Below are 15,805 nucleotides of genomic sequence, written 5' to 3' on the forward strand. Positions count from 1 at the left end.
TTATTATTATTATTTCTACTTCTACTTTTAATATTCTTTTAAGTCCTGATTTATTATTTTGTTTAATTTTTAGCAATACTGCATAAAATCTTGTTGTTATTATTATTATTATTATTATTATTATTATTATTATTATCATTATACATGGAAGGTTTTGGGCGGGTCTAAAAAAATACAAAAAGAAAAACGAAAAAAAAAGAAGTTCACTCACACCCTTACAGAAAAACAGTAATTGAATAAGTAACTCAAAATAACACTACAAAAATACCACTTTTTCTTTTCCTTTGGTTTATCATTCCTTCGCGTTGTTTTTTTTATTATTACTTTTTTATCCTTTTTTTATCATCTTCCATCTCTCCCCCTTTACAATAATACATTCAGCTTTCACTAGGTTTGATTTATATTTTGTGGTTTCAATTTCTCCTTTTTTTTTTCATCTTAATTTCTTGTTTTCCTTTTCTCTCCTTACATTCACTTATTATTATTATTTTTTTTTTTTTTTCACGGCCAGCCCGCACTATGCCCCGAAACGCGCCCTGTGTCCTTCAGTCCAGCAAGGAACTTTTAAACCTGCTAATTATTAAGATCACCAGCGGATGTTCAACAGGCGAAGCTCAGACATTGGACAGTATTTTTAGACACTACCACTACTTTCAAAAGACTAGTAGAAGTGACACGGGGTTTCTAAAAGTGTTTTCTTATGATTCTAGTAACAGATTGATAACATTTCTTCATATGAACAGGAGAAACACTCTTTAGAACCCGGCTCGTCATCTCCAAGGCCTTTGAAAATAGTGGTGAGAGAGCAGAGCGTTTTAGAATTGAGCCATTTTATAAAGTCACACGGGTTTTTAATGGTGTTTTCGTAGTTCTAGTGACGGATTGACAAGATTTCTTCATTATGAACAGGAGAAACACTCTTGACAACCCGGCTAATCATCTCTGTGGCCCTGAAAAATAGTCATGGTGAGAGAACAGAGCGTTTCAGAACTTGTGCGGGCGGGGCCTTGCAAACTCTTTCCTCTATTCTGAACCAAGCATTTCCTGTTATCAATACATTTTGCTAAAAGGAAGACACAGGCAGCAGGTGAAGACTGATCGTGAAAAAAAAAAGACAAATTTTATTCATAAGATTTGTTGAAAAAGAAGAAATAATTGTTCCAAGTAGAGAAAAAGACGATTCGTTTCTCAAAAGGAAGGAAAAAATATATACCAATATCAACATTATTATTATTATTATTATTATTATTATTATTATTACTATTACTATTTCTACTACTACTACTACTACTACTACTGTTCTCCATCTTGTTTTTTTTTTCTATTTTTTTCATTCTATCTAGTTATTCTATTTCCTCATTTTTCTCTTTTTTCTCATTATTCTCCTGTTTTTCTCATTATTCTCATTATTCTCCCTCTCTCCTTTTCTTTTCGTTTATTCATCCTTACCATTATTTTTTATTTGTTTTTTCCATTTATTTGCTTCAGTATGTTATTATTATTATTATTATTATTATTATTATTATTATTATTATTATTATTATTATTAATGTTAAGACCTGCCAATATGTGTTTTGTGAATGTTTCTCTCTCTCTCTCTCTCTCTCTCTCTCTCTCTCTCTCTCTCTCTCTCTCTCTCTCTCTCTCTCTCTCTCTCTCTCTCTCTCTCTCTCTCAATATTAAGACATGAATTGTTGGTTCTCTCTCTCTCTCTCTCTCTCTCTCTCTCTCTCTCTCTCTCTCTCTCTCTCTCTCTCTCTCTCTCTCTCTCTCTCTCTCTCTCTCTCTCTCTCTCTCTCTCTCTCTCTCTCTCTCTCTCTCTCTCTCTCTCTCTCTCTCTCTCTCTCTCTCTCTCTCTCTCTCTCTCTCTCTCTCTCTCTCTCTCTCTCTCTCTCTCTCTCTCCTGGTTCATGTATTATCTTAGGAGAAATGCTGTGATATACTTTGTTTACAATAATAATAATAAACTTGTTATTGTTACTTCTTATCGCTTTCCTTCCCTTCCCTTCTAAGTCAGCAGGTGGGGAGAAGCCTTCAACTTTACTATCAGGTTTCTCTTAATGGCAGGTTAGGCGGTGAGGGGTTTGTTTTCCTTTTTTTCGTCAATTGTCCTTCAGTTCTACTATCCAACCACTTGTATGCTGTGTTGGGTTAGGTGGTGGGGAAGCCTTCGTCTTTTCTATCATTCCATGGTCAGCGTTTTTTATTTGGCACTGAATTTGATGGCTCTGTTTTATGGCTTCTTTTTAATGCCACTAAAGGATTTTTTGGCATCGGTATATACTTCTGTGCTGGCCTTCTCTTCATGGACTTTGATAATGCCACTCTAGTGAAATTTATATGGCACTGTATGTAGGCTCTTCTTATGGCACTGTTGACAGCTCTTTTGACACCAGAGACCACGTGGCACTAGTAACATTATTGGCACTTAGCGTTCTGTGGCACTCCTGACTTCTTTTAACAATGGCTCTTGATATGGCACTGTCAGACCTCCGTGATACTGCTGACGGTATATTTTGACACATTTGATACTGGCGATCCTTCGTGGCACTGTTATGGCGGCGATGACCCATGGCCGGCCTAATCTAACAATATTCCTGTTACAGATGTGCTGATGCGTTTGGAGGGCCTGGTAGGGCCTGGGGTGCCGCTGCCGGGGGTGGCGGGGGTGCCTGCTGGGGGTATGGGGCTGGGGGGCGGTACGGGGGCGGCGGCAGCGGAGGTGGAGGGGCAGGTGGTGGGAGTGGTGGAGGCGAGGAGGCGAGTGTGGTGGGCTGTCCGGTGTGTGGTAAGCGGGTGCAGCTGTCGTACCTTTCTCTGCACCTCAAACGTACGCACGACTCCTTGGAGGTAAGATGTCCACTCTGCTCCAAGATGTTCAAGAATAAACACAGTCTGAGCGTTCACCAGGCCCGCTACCACCCCCGCCAACCTCACGCCCACCCCCAAGCCTCCACCACACACCCCCAAGACAACATCCTCTCCTCCACGACCCCTACCCAAGCCCCGACCACTCCCCCAATCCAGCCCCAGGCCCAGACCAACCCCTCCCCAGCCCAGTCACCCTCACAGAACCCCACCCAGAACACCCCACAGCCACTCACACCACAACCCCAGCCACCACCACCACCACCACCTCCTACACCCCCAATCTGTCTCCCACAAGTCATCACAACCACCACCACACCACAACACCTCCCCAACACCTGCTCCCCGCCCTTCCACCCCACCTACCTCCAACCCCACTTAGCACCCCAGCAGCTCCTCCACTCCCCACCCCCACCTCTCGGCCCCCCACCCGCCTACCCACAAGTACTTCCCGCCCACACTTCCGGTCTGTGGTACCACACTCATCTGGAGGAGACTGCGCCCACGCCACCTGCACCTCCACGCCCGTAACCCCGCAGGTACGCCCGCAACCCCGCCAACCTCCTCCTCCTCCTCCTCCTCCAAATAGTTTCAGAATATACGTTTAATTTTCCTGTTTATTCTGTCTTTGTTCCTCATTTTCCTCCTCCTCCTCCTCCTCCTCCTCCTCGTCCTCCTCCTCCATTCCATGTTTTCCTTAGGTAATTATTGTGGTTATTCCCATTTTATTATTTGTTTATTATTTATGTTTTTCACGTCATTTCATCAAGTGCTTCCTCCTTCCCTCCTCCTCCTCCTTCCCTCCTCCTCCTCCTCCTCCTCCTCCTCCTCCTCCGTCTGCTGGGGTCTGCTGGGCTGGATAACGATGTGTGTGTGTGTGTGTGTGTGTGTGTGTGTTTACGTGAAAAATATCCAGCATGCCTTTACTTGAATAAACATCCCGTGTGTGTGTGTGTGTGTGTGTGTGTGTGTGTGTGTGTGTGTGGGCCGAGTCCCACACACACCTTTAGAATCATAAGTCAGAGTACAGTATAGGAGGTGCCGTGATGGGAAGGAGAGCGCGGTATATGGGCTGTGAGGTGCGGTATGCGGCGCAGAGAATCACAAACCCACAATAAAACCTTTACTAATCCCTCTTCTCTAATTACAGGCTTGGATCTACTGCGGGTCTTCGAGTATGGGAACGCTACCACTATTGATATGAACCTGCCCCCTACCGTCACTTACCTGGACACTGGGGGCGGGGGTATGGCACCTAGTGGGGGTATAGGGGGAGGCACTGCTGCTGTGGTGCCATGGAGACGCCCCCTAGCTGGCAGTGATGGTTATGTGTCCTGCCCGCAGTGCCACAAGCCAATCACTTCGTATAATCTTAACAGACACGTAAGAATGGTTCACTCAAATATGGAACATGCTACCTGTCCTGTGTGTTGCAAGGAGTTCAAGAATAAATACTCGCTTGCAACACACATGCATAGACAACACGCTGAGGCACACAACCCTCCCCCAGCCCCCGCCCACCCGAGAACTTCCTGTTAGACCCTCCAGCCCAGTATTGCAATAGGTGACTGCCGCCCCTCAGCCCCCACAGCCCAAGCCATAGTGTCAGGCCTTCAGACTACCACCACCACCGTCACCGCCGCCATGACGTGATGTGTTTCAGATTTAAAAGAAATATTTTCGTTTTTGTTGTCATTATTATTTTATTACTGTTTTGTTTACTTATTTATTTTTTGTTCTTTTTCTTATGTTTGCTTACAGAATGACGATTTCTGTAGTTTTTTTTTTCAACTGTCTATTTAGCTTTATTGATTACAGAATGATATTATTTGTGTATTTATTTATTGTAGATATTTTTTTTTATCTTAATGTTTGTGTTTACTATTATTATCACTAACCCGTATGATTCTCTCTCTCTCTCTCTCTCTCTCTCTCTCTCTCTCTCTCTCATTTTTTTTACAATTATTTGATTATTAAAGCTATTAGTTCTCGTTAAGATGCTAAACTAACTTAACCCTGCTCTCTCTCTCTCTCTCTCTCTCTCTCTCTCTCTCTCTCTCTCTCTCTCTCTCTCTCTCTCTCCCAAGACGAATCACGCGACCCTCCCAACATGTCTGAAACACGTCACGGGACCAGCAATCCATCCTGAAGGTGTCTGTCTGTCTGTCTGCCTGCCTGCCTGGCTGTACAGTGTTAAGTCCTGACTCGTTCAGCGCCTACACACACACACACACACACACACACACACACACACCAATAGTCAATTTTCTGCCGCCGCCAAGCTTAATGAATCTGCTCTGAACCACGCCGAGGTTATGTACACACACACTCTCTCTCTCTCTCTCTCTCTCTCTCTGGAAATTTTGGTTGTTTCGTTTTTTCATCCATTTCTTTTTCTCTCTGGATTTGATTTTTGTGTATTTATGTCTCTCTGTCTCTGTCTCTCTCTCTCTCTCTCTCTCTCTCTCTCTCTCTCTCTCTCTCTCTCTCTCTCTCTCTCTCTCTCTCTCTCTCTCTCTCTCTCTGCATTTCTGTTGACTTTTTTTTTTATCTATTTCTCTTTGGATTTGTTTTGGTTGACTCTCTCTCTCTCTCTCTCTCTCTCTCTCTCTCTCTCTCTCTCTCTCTCTCTCTCTCTCTCTCTCTCTCTCTCTCTCGTTACTCATAAGCCAGAAACTCAATGCAGAATTTTATGAAGGTATCTCTCCCTCCCGTATTCTAAAACCAACCACTAATTAATCTTACACAGAACCATAGGAGAATTTTATACTTTATCACGTACAACCTCCACCCCCAACGCCACCTACCCCCCTATTATATATTAGCCCCCCCGTCCCTCCCCTCTACCAGTGAAGGTCCGTTAAAAAGGTTTATATAAAGTTTGTAAAGTTCTGCAAATCTCTGTGATGTATAATTAATTCTTTTTACTGTAGTTTCTTATCTTGTAATGTTCCGTCGCCTAATATATTTTTTTTCTCGTATGTATTATTTTGCAACGTGTTATGATAAGCTGTTCAAACTCATAGACCTTATTACCTTACATACATAACGCTCTCTGACGCTATACAAAGATATTTTCACTCGCCTTGTTTTTATTATTATTATTATCATTGTGGTGTTTTGTTTATTATCAGCTCCATCGCCACACCCCGACGATTTCTCATAAAGGTTAATTCGAGAAAGTTACACTAAGTTCTTTTTTGTATTAGTTTTCGCTTATTTGTGCCTATTTATTTATTAGGAAGGTTAATTAATTGAGTCTTGGTTCCCTTGTGTTCCCTGGGACAGATGGAAAAGTATGTATTTATGCTTCTTTTTTTGACAGTTTTTGTCTGTGATTTCTTTCCTTCTGTGGTTATTTTCTGTCTAGTTCTCTCTCTCTCTCTCTCTCTCTCTCTCTCTCTCTCTCTCTCTCTCTGCAAGGAAAGAAGAAAATAACAAAAAACAGCACAATTCTGTCCTAGACCAGTTGAAGTATATGTGTGTGTGTGTGTGTGTGTGTGTGTGTGTGACTTATAGGCCTTGTTCACAGTAGACAATTTTAGCAGTAGGAATATCACCAGTGGCAGCTTGTGTACACACACACACACACACACACACACACACACACACACAGATAAATTAAATATTGATTCTTGAAACAAATGACACTTATTCTATCTGTTATTTTAAGACCCTAGGGGTATGTTTCTCTCTCTCTCTCTCTCTCTCATCAAGTTAACTGCTCATTGTCTCCTGTGAACAAGGCCTGTGTGTGTGTGTGTGTGTGTGTGTGTGTGTGTGTGTGTGTGTTAATGTGTCTCAAAACATTTTCTCACTCCTTTTTTTTTTATCCTTTATTAATAATTTGAATTTTTCCGTTCCGATGCTTAGAAAGAGCAAATGTTTTTATCTCCTGCTATGTATTATGGACAATTGTTGGAGCAGAAGTGATAATAAAGATAAGTATTGCCTGGCCATGGGCAATATATTGTACATAAAGATAGAAGGTGTTGCTCATTCCTTACCCCCACTCCTCACACATGCCTCAACCCCCTAATACTGCAGCGTCTTGCCTCAACTCTGTAACATGATCCAAAAGGTATGGGAGAAGAGTGTATTTCATGATTCTACTATTAGTTTTAACAGGTATTCAGTCACCTACCTGTAACATAATCCGAAAGGTCACACATGCCTTGACCCCCAAATACTGCAATGTCTTGCCTCAACTCTCTGTAACATGATCCAGGAGAAGGTATGGGAGAAAAGTGTATTTCATGATTCTACTTATTTTAACAGGTATTCAGAGTCACCAACCTGTAACATGATCTGAAAGGTCACACATGCCTTGACCCCCAAATACTGCACCAGCTTGCCTCAAATCTGTAATCCAAGAGAAGGTATGGGAGAAGTGTGTATTTGTGATTCTATTAGTTTTAACAGGTATTCATCATCACCTACCTCTAACATGATTCAAGAGAAGGTATGGGCATTTGCTAATGTATTCATGATTCTACTATTAGTTTTAACAGGCATTCAGCATCACCTACCTGTAACATACTCCAAGAGAAGGTATGGGTATTTTCAAGACTGTATTCATGATTCTATTAGTTTTAACAAGTATTCAGCATCACCTACCTGTAACATGATCTGAGAGAAGTTATGGGGATTTAGAAGTGTAATTATAATTACACTAAGTTTAATTTAGCTTCATCTATTTATAACTTGATCTGAGAGAAGATATGGGCATTTGCTAGAGTGTATTCATGATTCTACCAACAGTTTAACAAGTATTTGGCATCATCTATTTTTAAGATACTCCGAGGGAAGATATGGACATTTGCAAGTGTATTCATAATAATACTAACAATTCAACTAGTCTTCAGCATCTATAGCATAAAACACCTTGAAAAACCCAGCTAATCATCTCAGTGGCCTTTAAAAACAGCTAACAAGATAAGAATAAAGAGGAATCACAAGAAAAGACAAAGAAAACACAAGATGAGAGAGGAAAACAAGACAAGAGAGAGCAGAGATTAAAGTGAGAGATAATAATAAAGGAGACAAGAAAGGAGAAACACAAGTAAAGAAAGAGCATGGTAAATACTCGTTCCCTCATATTATTCCTATTCAGAGATGCTGCATTTATCATTATTGGTCTTCATTATATACCAGTGCATTCTTCACCCATAACATATTGCTTGTCTTCCTTGTGCTCACTGATACACACACCTCACCTCATCCCAGTACTGTCCTTTTCTCTTTCAACATCTTTTTAAAGTTATTCAATTTTTTTTTCTATTGTTCAGCAAAAGAGAGGAACGAACCAAAAGAAAGGGACAGAGAGAGAGACAGATTGTTTTTCATCAAGCAATAATTATAATTTTGGGATACGGTAGAGTGGTGCACTGAACTCCATTTCCACAACTGAGGGAGTAAGTGGTGTGTGTGTGTGTGTGTGTTGCCTTGTCAGTAATGCCCATGTGAGATTGTTAGCCTGGTGTAGAGATAGACTAATCATATGTACATTAAAAGAATAACAGAGGTTAAGAGTAAAACAAAATCTGAAAAAGGGAGAAATTTATTTACTGCAGACACTTGTAGTGAACTGAACCAGACAGCAGATTAAGAGAATAAGCTTTTTACATCCCATGACATGTATGGAAAGACCTACAAGCTAGTGGGTTCTCTCAGTTAACTGTTAAATATAATCACAGGATCCACCTTCACATACTGACACACGCTCAAACACACACACACACACATACATACACACACACACAAAAATAAACACAGTAAATCCTCAAAAACCAGAGACACAAATATTGCATCTCACAAGCATGCTTAAATTACACCCTACCCAAACCCCTCCCTCCCTCCCCCCTCCCAGTAAAGATACCATCCTAAACCTGCACCACCTCCTCCTCCTCCTGTGGTAGGGATTAGCTGGTGTAAATGACAAACTGCTGGTCATCTGGCGAGGGCATCTCCACCTGGACATACTGCTGAGTGGAGTTGTAGTCTGTTTCATACTGTGGTGTGCTGCTGGTGGCCGCTCTCATGTTGTTCCTGCAAGGGAAAGTGTTAGGTTAGATGATTAACACATGGAAGGGACGGGAGAGATCAATACAGACTGTGATAGCTATAGTGTTCCATTTTCTATCTACATACAGAGATAGATAAATGTCCATAAAAGAGAGATCTAAATAGGGAGTGAGAAAAAACTTTGGGGGAAAAAAGTATATAGGAGATATAGGAGAAACAAAAGAAAGGGAAAGCTGAACATTTACTTGAGAGAGAGAGAGAGAGAGAGAGAGAGAGAGAGAGAGAGAGAGAGAGAGAGAGAGAGAGAGAGAGAGAGAGAGAGAGAGAGAGAGAGAAGAGCCACAGCAAGCCAAGACTCACTTTGCCTTGGCGTGGGTCAGGATGTGTGACTTAAGGTTGGTGCTCTGGGCGAACTTCTTGTTGCAGCCATCAAAGGGACACACATAGGGCCGATCCCCCGTGTGGATGCGAACGTGAGTGCGCAGATTAAAGTCCAGAGAAAACCGCTTTCCACACCCCTCAAACGTACACTGTAGGAGGAAGAGGAGACATCAGCGTGTGTGTAGCAATATTACTCACACAACTACACTTAATAAACACAGTAGTGGTCAGTAATACATTCCATGGGTCATACCTGGAACGGTTTCTCTCCAGTGTGTACCAGTTGATGTCTCTTGAGTTTTGAAGACTCCACGAAGGCCTTGCCACACTCTGCACACACATGGACACGCGGGCCGTGGGTGTGTAGGTGTTTCCTCATGGCTGAGTTGTCGCGGAACATTTTATTGCAGCCCTGGAAGATAGGTTTGTTAGTCTTGGTGTTGAGAAAGACAGGAAAAAGTCAATTCTTAAACTGCTGTGGTGAGATTATCAAGAATCTTATTGGTGGGTATGTTTAATTTTCATAGTGCTTTCTTTTAAATGTGTTAGAGAGAGAGAGAGAGAGAGAGAGAGAGAGAGAGAGAGAGAGAGAGAGAGAGAGAGAGAGAGAGAGAGAGAGAGAGAGAGAGAGAGAGAGAGAGAGAGAGAGAGAGAGAGAGAGAGAGAGCATTCTACCAAACAAGTTAAATAACCACACATTTTTTGAAGACCACCAAATTTGAATATCATACATTTACAAATAAAAATATTTGTACCTCTTTCATCTGTAATATTTCAAAGGTTCCATGCAAATCTAATCTCTTTATTCTCATTCCCTACTATATAACCAAACCATCACAACTTCACCCTAATAATTTCACTCATCCTACTTAACCCCTTCAGTACAGGGATGCATTTTTACCTTTATTTTTTGGGTATGATGAGACAATTTTATTTAGATTAGATTAGATTAGATTAGGAAGGGTACATAGGTGTCAGAAGATTAATGGCCTGAGTCTTTACTATTTCAACCCCCACATATGTTTCTGAAGCTGTATAAAATCACCAAATAGTAACCAGAATGGAGATGAAAACATGTCATGGTACTGAAGGGGTTAAATGAAGAATACACAGATGGAGTGATAGATAGACATATAGATTAACAGATAGAGACAACTTTCCTGACACTTATACCATCAAGAATATAGACACACAGATAGACAGATGAAGAAATTAACAGACAGACAGACAGACACCTTTCCAGACACTCATACCATCAAGAATACAGACACACAGATAGACAGATGAAGAAATTAACAGACAGACACCCTTACAAACAATTATACCATCAAGAATAGGCACACAGATAGATAGACAGACAGACAGACACCTTACAAACACTTATACCATCAAGAATAGACACACAGATAGACAGACAGATAGATTAACAGACAGACAAACAGGCAGACACCCTTACCTTGTGCGGACAGGCTATGGTGCGCGCTATGTCATCACTACTGGCTTTCTTGGGTTTTATCTTGGCAAATTCTGCAAGCTGTTTTGGGTCCGAGAGGTCCACGCCAGGAATGCCCGCCAGCTTCTTGTTCGAGCCGGTCATGTACTCCGTGTAATCTGGATCTGGCTCAGGGTTACTCAGCTCATCTGGAAGGCACCATGCATTACCTGTTATTATTACTTTTGCTGTTAACATCACCATATTGTTTCTTTAGCCTGGGTTAACTAATTTCTTCTTTTTCCCACCAGTGACTGAGTATGTGATGTGTGTACCTTTTTTGTCATTATTATTGCTGTTACTATCACCTATTTTGTTATTATTACTGCTATTACTATCATTATTTTGTGTTTCTTTAGTCTGGGTTAACTAATTTATTCTTTTTCCCACCAATAATTGTGAATGAGTGATGTGTGTGTATTTTTTTCTATCATTAATATTGCTGTTACTATCACCTATTTTTTTTTTTCTTTTATTACTGTTATTACTATCACTAAGTTGTGTTTCTTTAGTCTGGATCAACTAACTTTTTTTCACCAATAACTGTGAATGAATGATGTATGTACCTATTTTTATTATTACTATTGCTGTTACTATCAACTATTTTATCATCATTACTGCTATCACTATCATTATTTTGTGTTTCTTAGTCTGGGTTACCTAATTTATTCTTTTTTTAAACCTTGACAGTGAATGAGTGATGTATGTACCTATTTTTTTTATTACTATTGCTGTTATCACCTAATTTTGTTACTATTATTGCTGTTTCTATCACTATGTTGTTTCTTTAGTCTGGGTTTGCTTTTTTTTTTTTCCCACCAGGGACAGTAAGTGAATGATGCTTGAATGTCCCTATTTGTGTTACTACTATTACTGTTTCTATCATTGTGTTGTTCCTATAGTCTGGGTTAACTAATTTGTTCCTTTTTAGAGCAGTGACTGACATGGATAAGGCTGTGAATAACTTATGTGTGTTGTGTTGTAATGTGTCTGATTATTTCATCATTTTCATCATTCATCACTTAAAACTAATTGTATCATCAATACATACACCTTAAAACTAAAAATGGCCACTCAATGTATAGTAGTAGTAGTAGTAGTAGTAGTAGTAGTAGTAGTAGTAGTAGTAGTAGTAGTAGTAGCATCATTATTTACCACTTGAAACAAATCATATCATCATTTGCAGCTTAAAACTACAACTATAATATATTTAATTTATCACAATACTGAAATAATCAAGTGGTATCTTATATGTATATTTCTATTGCAATTCAGGACTTTTTATGTATATTATATTCATTTGACCGTTCATACTAATCTATATTTATTGTGGCCTTTTATTTAAATAGATTATGTTTATTGGGTTCATAGACACTATTTTAGGACGTTCCCATTAATAGTACATCTACTTGGCTGTAATATACATTTCTATAGTGATTCATGGAGTTTCCTGTTTTAATAAGGTAAGTGGTGCACGTGGGCAAGATGGCCGAGGGACGGCAGGTGGGTCGGCATGCGGCTGGCAGGGTCAAGGTCACCCACTGATTCATTCACTTCACTCACCCATTCAATCACTCCTTCGCTCATTCATCATTCCACCACTCACTACTCCCCACTCCCTGGTCTCACCACTGCCACCTGAACACATGATAAAGCCTTGTGCGAGTGAATTCCTATTACTCTTGTTTATCTTCCTACATTCATTGATATTCTAGTCATAGATATTCGTTCTATGGAATTTCCCCAAACCAACACACTAAACAGATCAAATAAAAAATAAATCGTGATTAGTATAGCCATAATCATACACAATCACAACGTTCTTTGTCATCAAAACAATCTAACCCAGAAAATGTTATTAAAATATTTCAACTTTACCCCAAATATTCAAAATGGCCGCTGTTGCTTGCGTTATTCCTATGAATTGATGTTTTTCTCCCCTCCTGACGCATTCCTCCACTAAATGACCTAGACTCAAAGATGCGGCACGATGGCTAGAATATCTGATAACCTCCTCGATAGCCTAACGCAAAGGAAAGGGATTAAAAAAGACGAATTGTTGTCCATGAGCCAGCTTGGTAACACAGGGTCACGGGGGGGTCTGAGGAATCTAAGGGTGTCTTCATCTAGTAAAATGTCTCTAATTAATTAATTAAACCACTTGACCGCTCGCCACGCGGGTAAGAAGGAAGGTCATTACGGCAGGCATAAGGTGGTGGGGGTCAAGAGTTAATGGAAAGCACAGAAATGGGTGTAAGAGGAAAAAAGGCAAGAGCGAAGAAGGAGCTGCTTCTAGTCATGGCGGTCGGCAGCCATTGCTCGCCTTCCGCCATACTTCGAGGCCATATTTAACATGGCTGCGCCCAGGCCTTCATGGCGGACACCAAACAAAAACAAACACAGACTCCCGCAGAATGGAAAACAAGGCCCTACGGACACGCACAAACAAGGGAAACCACACAAAACAGCCACCAAACGGAGACATATCGATCACGCGTCCCCAGTCCACCTTGCCTTGCAATGTCCCCTTCCCTACCAAGCCCTGAGTGACACAAGCCTCACAGGGCACTCAGCAGGACACTGGCACTGGCACTTACCTTCATCGACACCTGAAGACCACATGGTGACGGAGAACTCGCCCTCCAGCGTCTTTATCTGCACCTGCTTCTGTTCCCATTTCTGTCCCAGGGAAGTGGTGGCTGTGAAATCCTCGATCACTTCGCGTCTTCTCTTCTGACCCTTTTTCTGCCGCTTGGACGGGCCTGGGGAGGACTCAACGCACACATCATTCTCAACGGGCACTGGAATTTCATATGGGATCTCCTGCTCGCCCACCACCTCCTCCTGTGTCTGGAAAATTATCTCCTCTCGCCCGGCCTCAGGTAGTTGCTGGAGGGCGATGATCGGTTCTGCCTCGTAAGTTTCTATGGCATCCACGGGCATGTCTACTGGGATGGCCTCGATTTCCACCTCCTGGATCTCCGGCTGCACCTCCACCTCCGTCACGAAATCCGAGGACGACATGGCAGCGGGAAGGAAGGGATACAGTAGGAGAGAAAGAGAGGGAGAGAGAGAGCGAGAACACACCGCCACCTCCTCCTCTCCCACGGACCCTCTCTCCCTCCCTCTCTCTATCCACTCACACCTCCGTCGCCACTTGTGTCCCTTTGTTATTTTGTTTTTTTTATGTTATATTTGCTCTATTCTACGACTTTAAACCTCCTTCAACACCTTTCTAATATATTCATGCGTATATCCAGTGTATTTAATGAGTATTTGACAGTTTTGTTTTAAGAGGAGATAATATTATAGATGCTCCTGACTTGGCATCTCAGTCTGCCTCACTCTCTCGCTGCCACCACCATCATAATATTCATCTTTTTCATTCTTAAATTATAGCATTATACCAACATCTCTCTAGATCAAACCACGCCTATTAAATTCCTATTACTTTTTCCGTAGTCAAAATTTCCTGCAGTGTGCCATATTGGTAGAAATCAATGTCAACTTAATGCTTTTTAGGTATCGTGGGCTGACTAGCGCATGGCGTCACGTTGCTTTATCAAATGTTGCTATCAGAAATATTTTACGTTATTATTTTTCATAGTATTCGTTTTCTTGCATACTCGCAAAGGATGTATGGAGTATTTCAAAGATTAATGGTAGTGTATGGGTGGTTTTTGAAGATGAGAAGGCTTTGGTTATGTGTATTCCATTGTTGTTGTGTGCACTGGTAGAATAATAATAGAAGTAAAGCTTTAATAAATCTCTTTCCATCGCGGTTACTATTTACTACTGCTGCTACTATTATGATTGTTCTTGCTGTGTGGATATGGTGCTCCGAAACAGTGGTGATGGTACATATATCACTTCACTTCAGTAGAGTAATAGGAGTGCTTGAAACTAATTTGAATATCTTGTTATCCTATCCACGGTTACTTCTGCTACTATTGCAATATTGAAGAGTATGGGCCTTCTACTACTACTACTACTACTACTACTACTACTACTACTACTACTACTACTAGCTGCACGAAACAGCACTGCAATTGACTTAAATATCAACAGCTCACTATTATACTGTTCTTACTTTTGATTATAAATATTATACTACTATTTCTGCTATGCTAGAAGTTCGTATTATCTTATCTGCATACAAGAGATAAAAAAAAAAGAGATTGCTTGGAAGTTGTCATGGGAAGACGAACAATTTAAACGCGCTTTTTTTTTTTTGTTCACGCTCTTTAATTTAAAACAGTGATGCGTCTATAGAACCTCAATATCAATTTTACTTTACTGCACCAGTCTTAGATAATCACTATACAGTTTCAGTATCATACAAGAGAGGAAAAAAATGATTACTCTCTGAAACGCTTTGCGCTCTCGCCACGAATCTTGTCAATGGCCACAGTCTCACAGAGAGGATTTGCCGCGGGTTCTCAAGAGTGCTTCTCCTGTTAATAGTGCAGAAAGCTTATTGAAATCTCACTATAACCAAGTTAGAAGATCAAAATTAAAAGCTTTAGTTTGAAATAAGAGGAGGAGGAGTTCTAAAAGGTTATATGTTGGTAAGGGATATTTCAATTATGTTTGGGTGTAATAGTGTTAAGATTCTTGAGTTACCGCTTAAAAGATATTGGTGTAAGTTATTGATGAGACAGGAAATGGTATATATATGTTTATGAAGTAAGACATATACCTGTAGCACTATATGAGGGAAACAAGACAATGTATTCCAGAGTGACTATATTTACGTAATGTTTTGAAAAGTTTCGAGATAACATAATCAGGCTAATTAATTCACAGACATGCGTGTTAAGTAAGAAACAAACAAATATAACCACACACACACACACACACACACACACACACACACACACACTTCAGGCACCCAGATGAACAAACACGCAACAGTACACAGAAAATTTTATGAAAGAAACAAAAGGAGAAATTTAGTTGAGTCAGCCCTGTGAGTCAGTGGAAAAAGAACAATTGGCAACTTCACCACGTGTCAGGAGAGCAAAAGAGAGAAGAGAGAGA

General features: G+C 40.7%; 1 protein-coding gene and 1 long non-coding RNA gene across 3 annotated transcripts; both read right to left on the bottom strand.

Annotated features, from left to right (window-relative positions):
* Window positions 1-1,793: 1,793 nt before the first annotated feature.
* LOC123508877 lies at window positions 1,794-6,379 on the bottom strand. Its single transcript, XR_006676020.1, has 2 exons — window positions 5,450-6,379; window positions 1,794-1,903 (listed from the first exon to the last, which is right to left on the bottom strand). It is a non-coding gene; the product is annotated as an uncharacterized LOC123508877 (long non-coding RNA).
* A 2,033-nt stretch (window positions 6,380-8,412) lies between these two features.
* LOC123508855 (transcriptional repressor protein YY1-like) lies at window positions 8,413-13,900 on the bottom strand. Of its 2 annotated transcripts, none has more exons than XM_045262828.1 (5): window positions 13,363-13,900; window positions 10,730-10,935; window positions 9,527-9,685; window positions 9,253-9,422; window positions 8,413-8,916 (listed from the first exon to the last, which is right to left on the bottom strand). In XM_045262828.1, the coding sequence occupies exons 1-5, from the start codon at window positions 13,787-13,789 to the stop codon at window positions 8,790-8,792; spliced, it is 1,089 nt and encodes a 362-aa protein (XP_045118763.1). In that variant the 5' UTR covers window positions 13,790-13,900; the 3' UTR covers window positions 8,413-8,789. The 2 variants fall into 2 exon arrangements, with proteins under 2 accessions (XP_045118763.1, XP_045118774.1); XM_045262839.1 differs by having other exon boundaries at window positions 10,730-10,914; window positions 13,363-13,898.
* Between the last annotated feature and the right edge of the window lie 1,905 nt (window positions 13,901-15,805).

Source organism: Portunus trituberculatus, chromosome 3 (genome assembly GCF_017591435.1).
Source record: "Portunus trituberculatus isolate SZX2019 chromosome 3, ASM1759143v1, whole genome shotgun sequence".
Classification (NCBI taxonomy): Eukaryota; Metazoa; Arthropoda; class Malacostraca; order Decapoda; family Portunidae; genus Portunus; species Portunus trituberculatus.

Excerpts from the sequence above, each read along its gene's own strand:
- LOC123508855 (XM_045262828.1), bottom strand. The coding sequence starts at position 13,789 with ATGTCGTCCTCGGATTTCGTGACGGAGGTGGAGGTGCAGCCGGAGATC. Across the intron at positions 9,686-10,729 it reads CCATAGCCTGTCCGCACAAG|GGCTGCAATAAAATGTTCCG; the intron begins GTAAGGGTGTCT and ends CCTATCTTCCAG. Across the intron at positions 8,917-9,252 it reads CTGACCCACGCCAAGGCAAA|GAACAACATGAGAGCGGCCA; the intron begins GTGAGTCTTGGC and ends TTTCCCTTGCAG.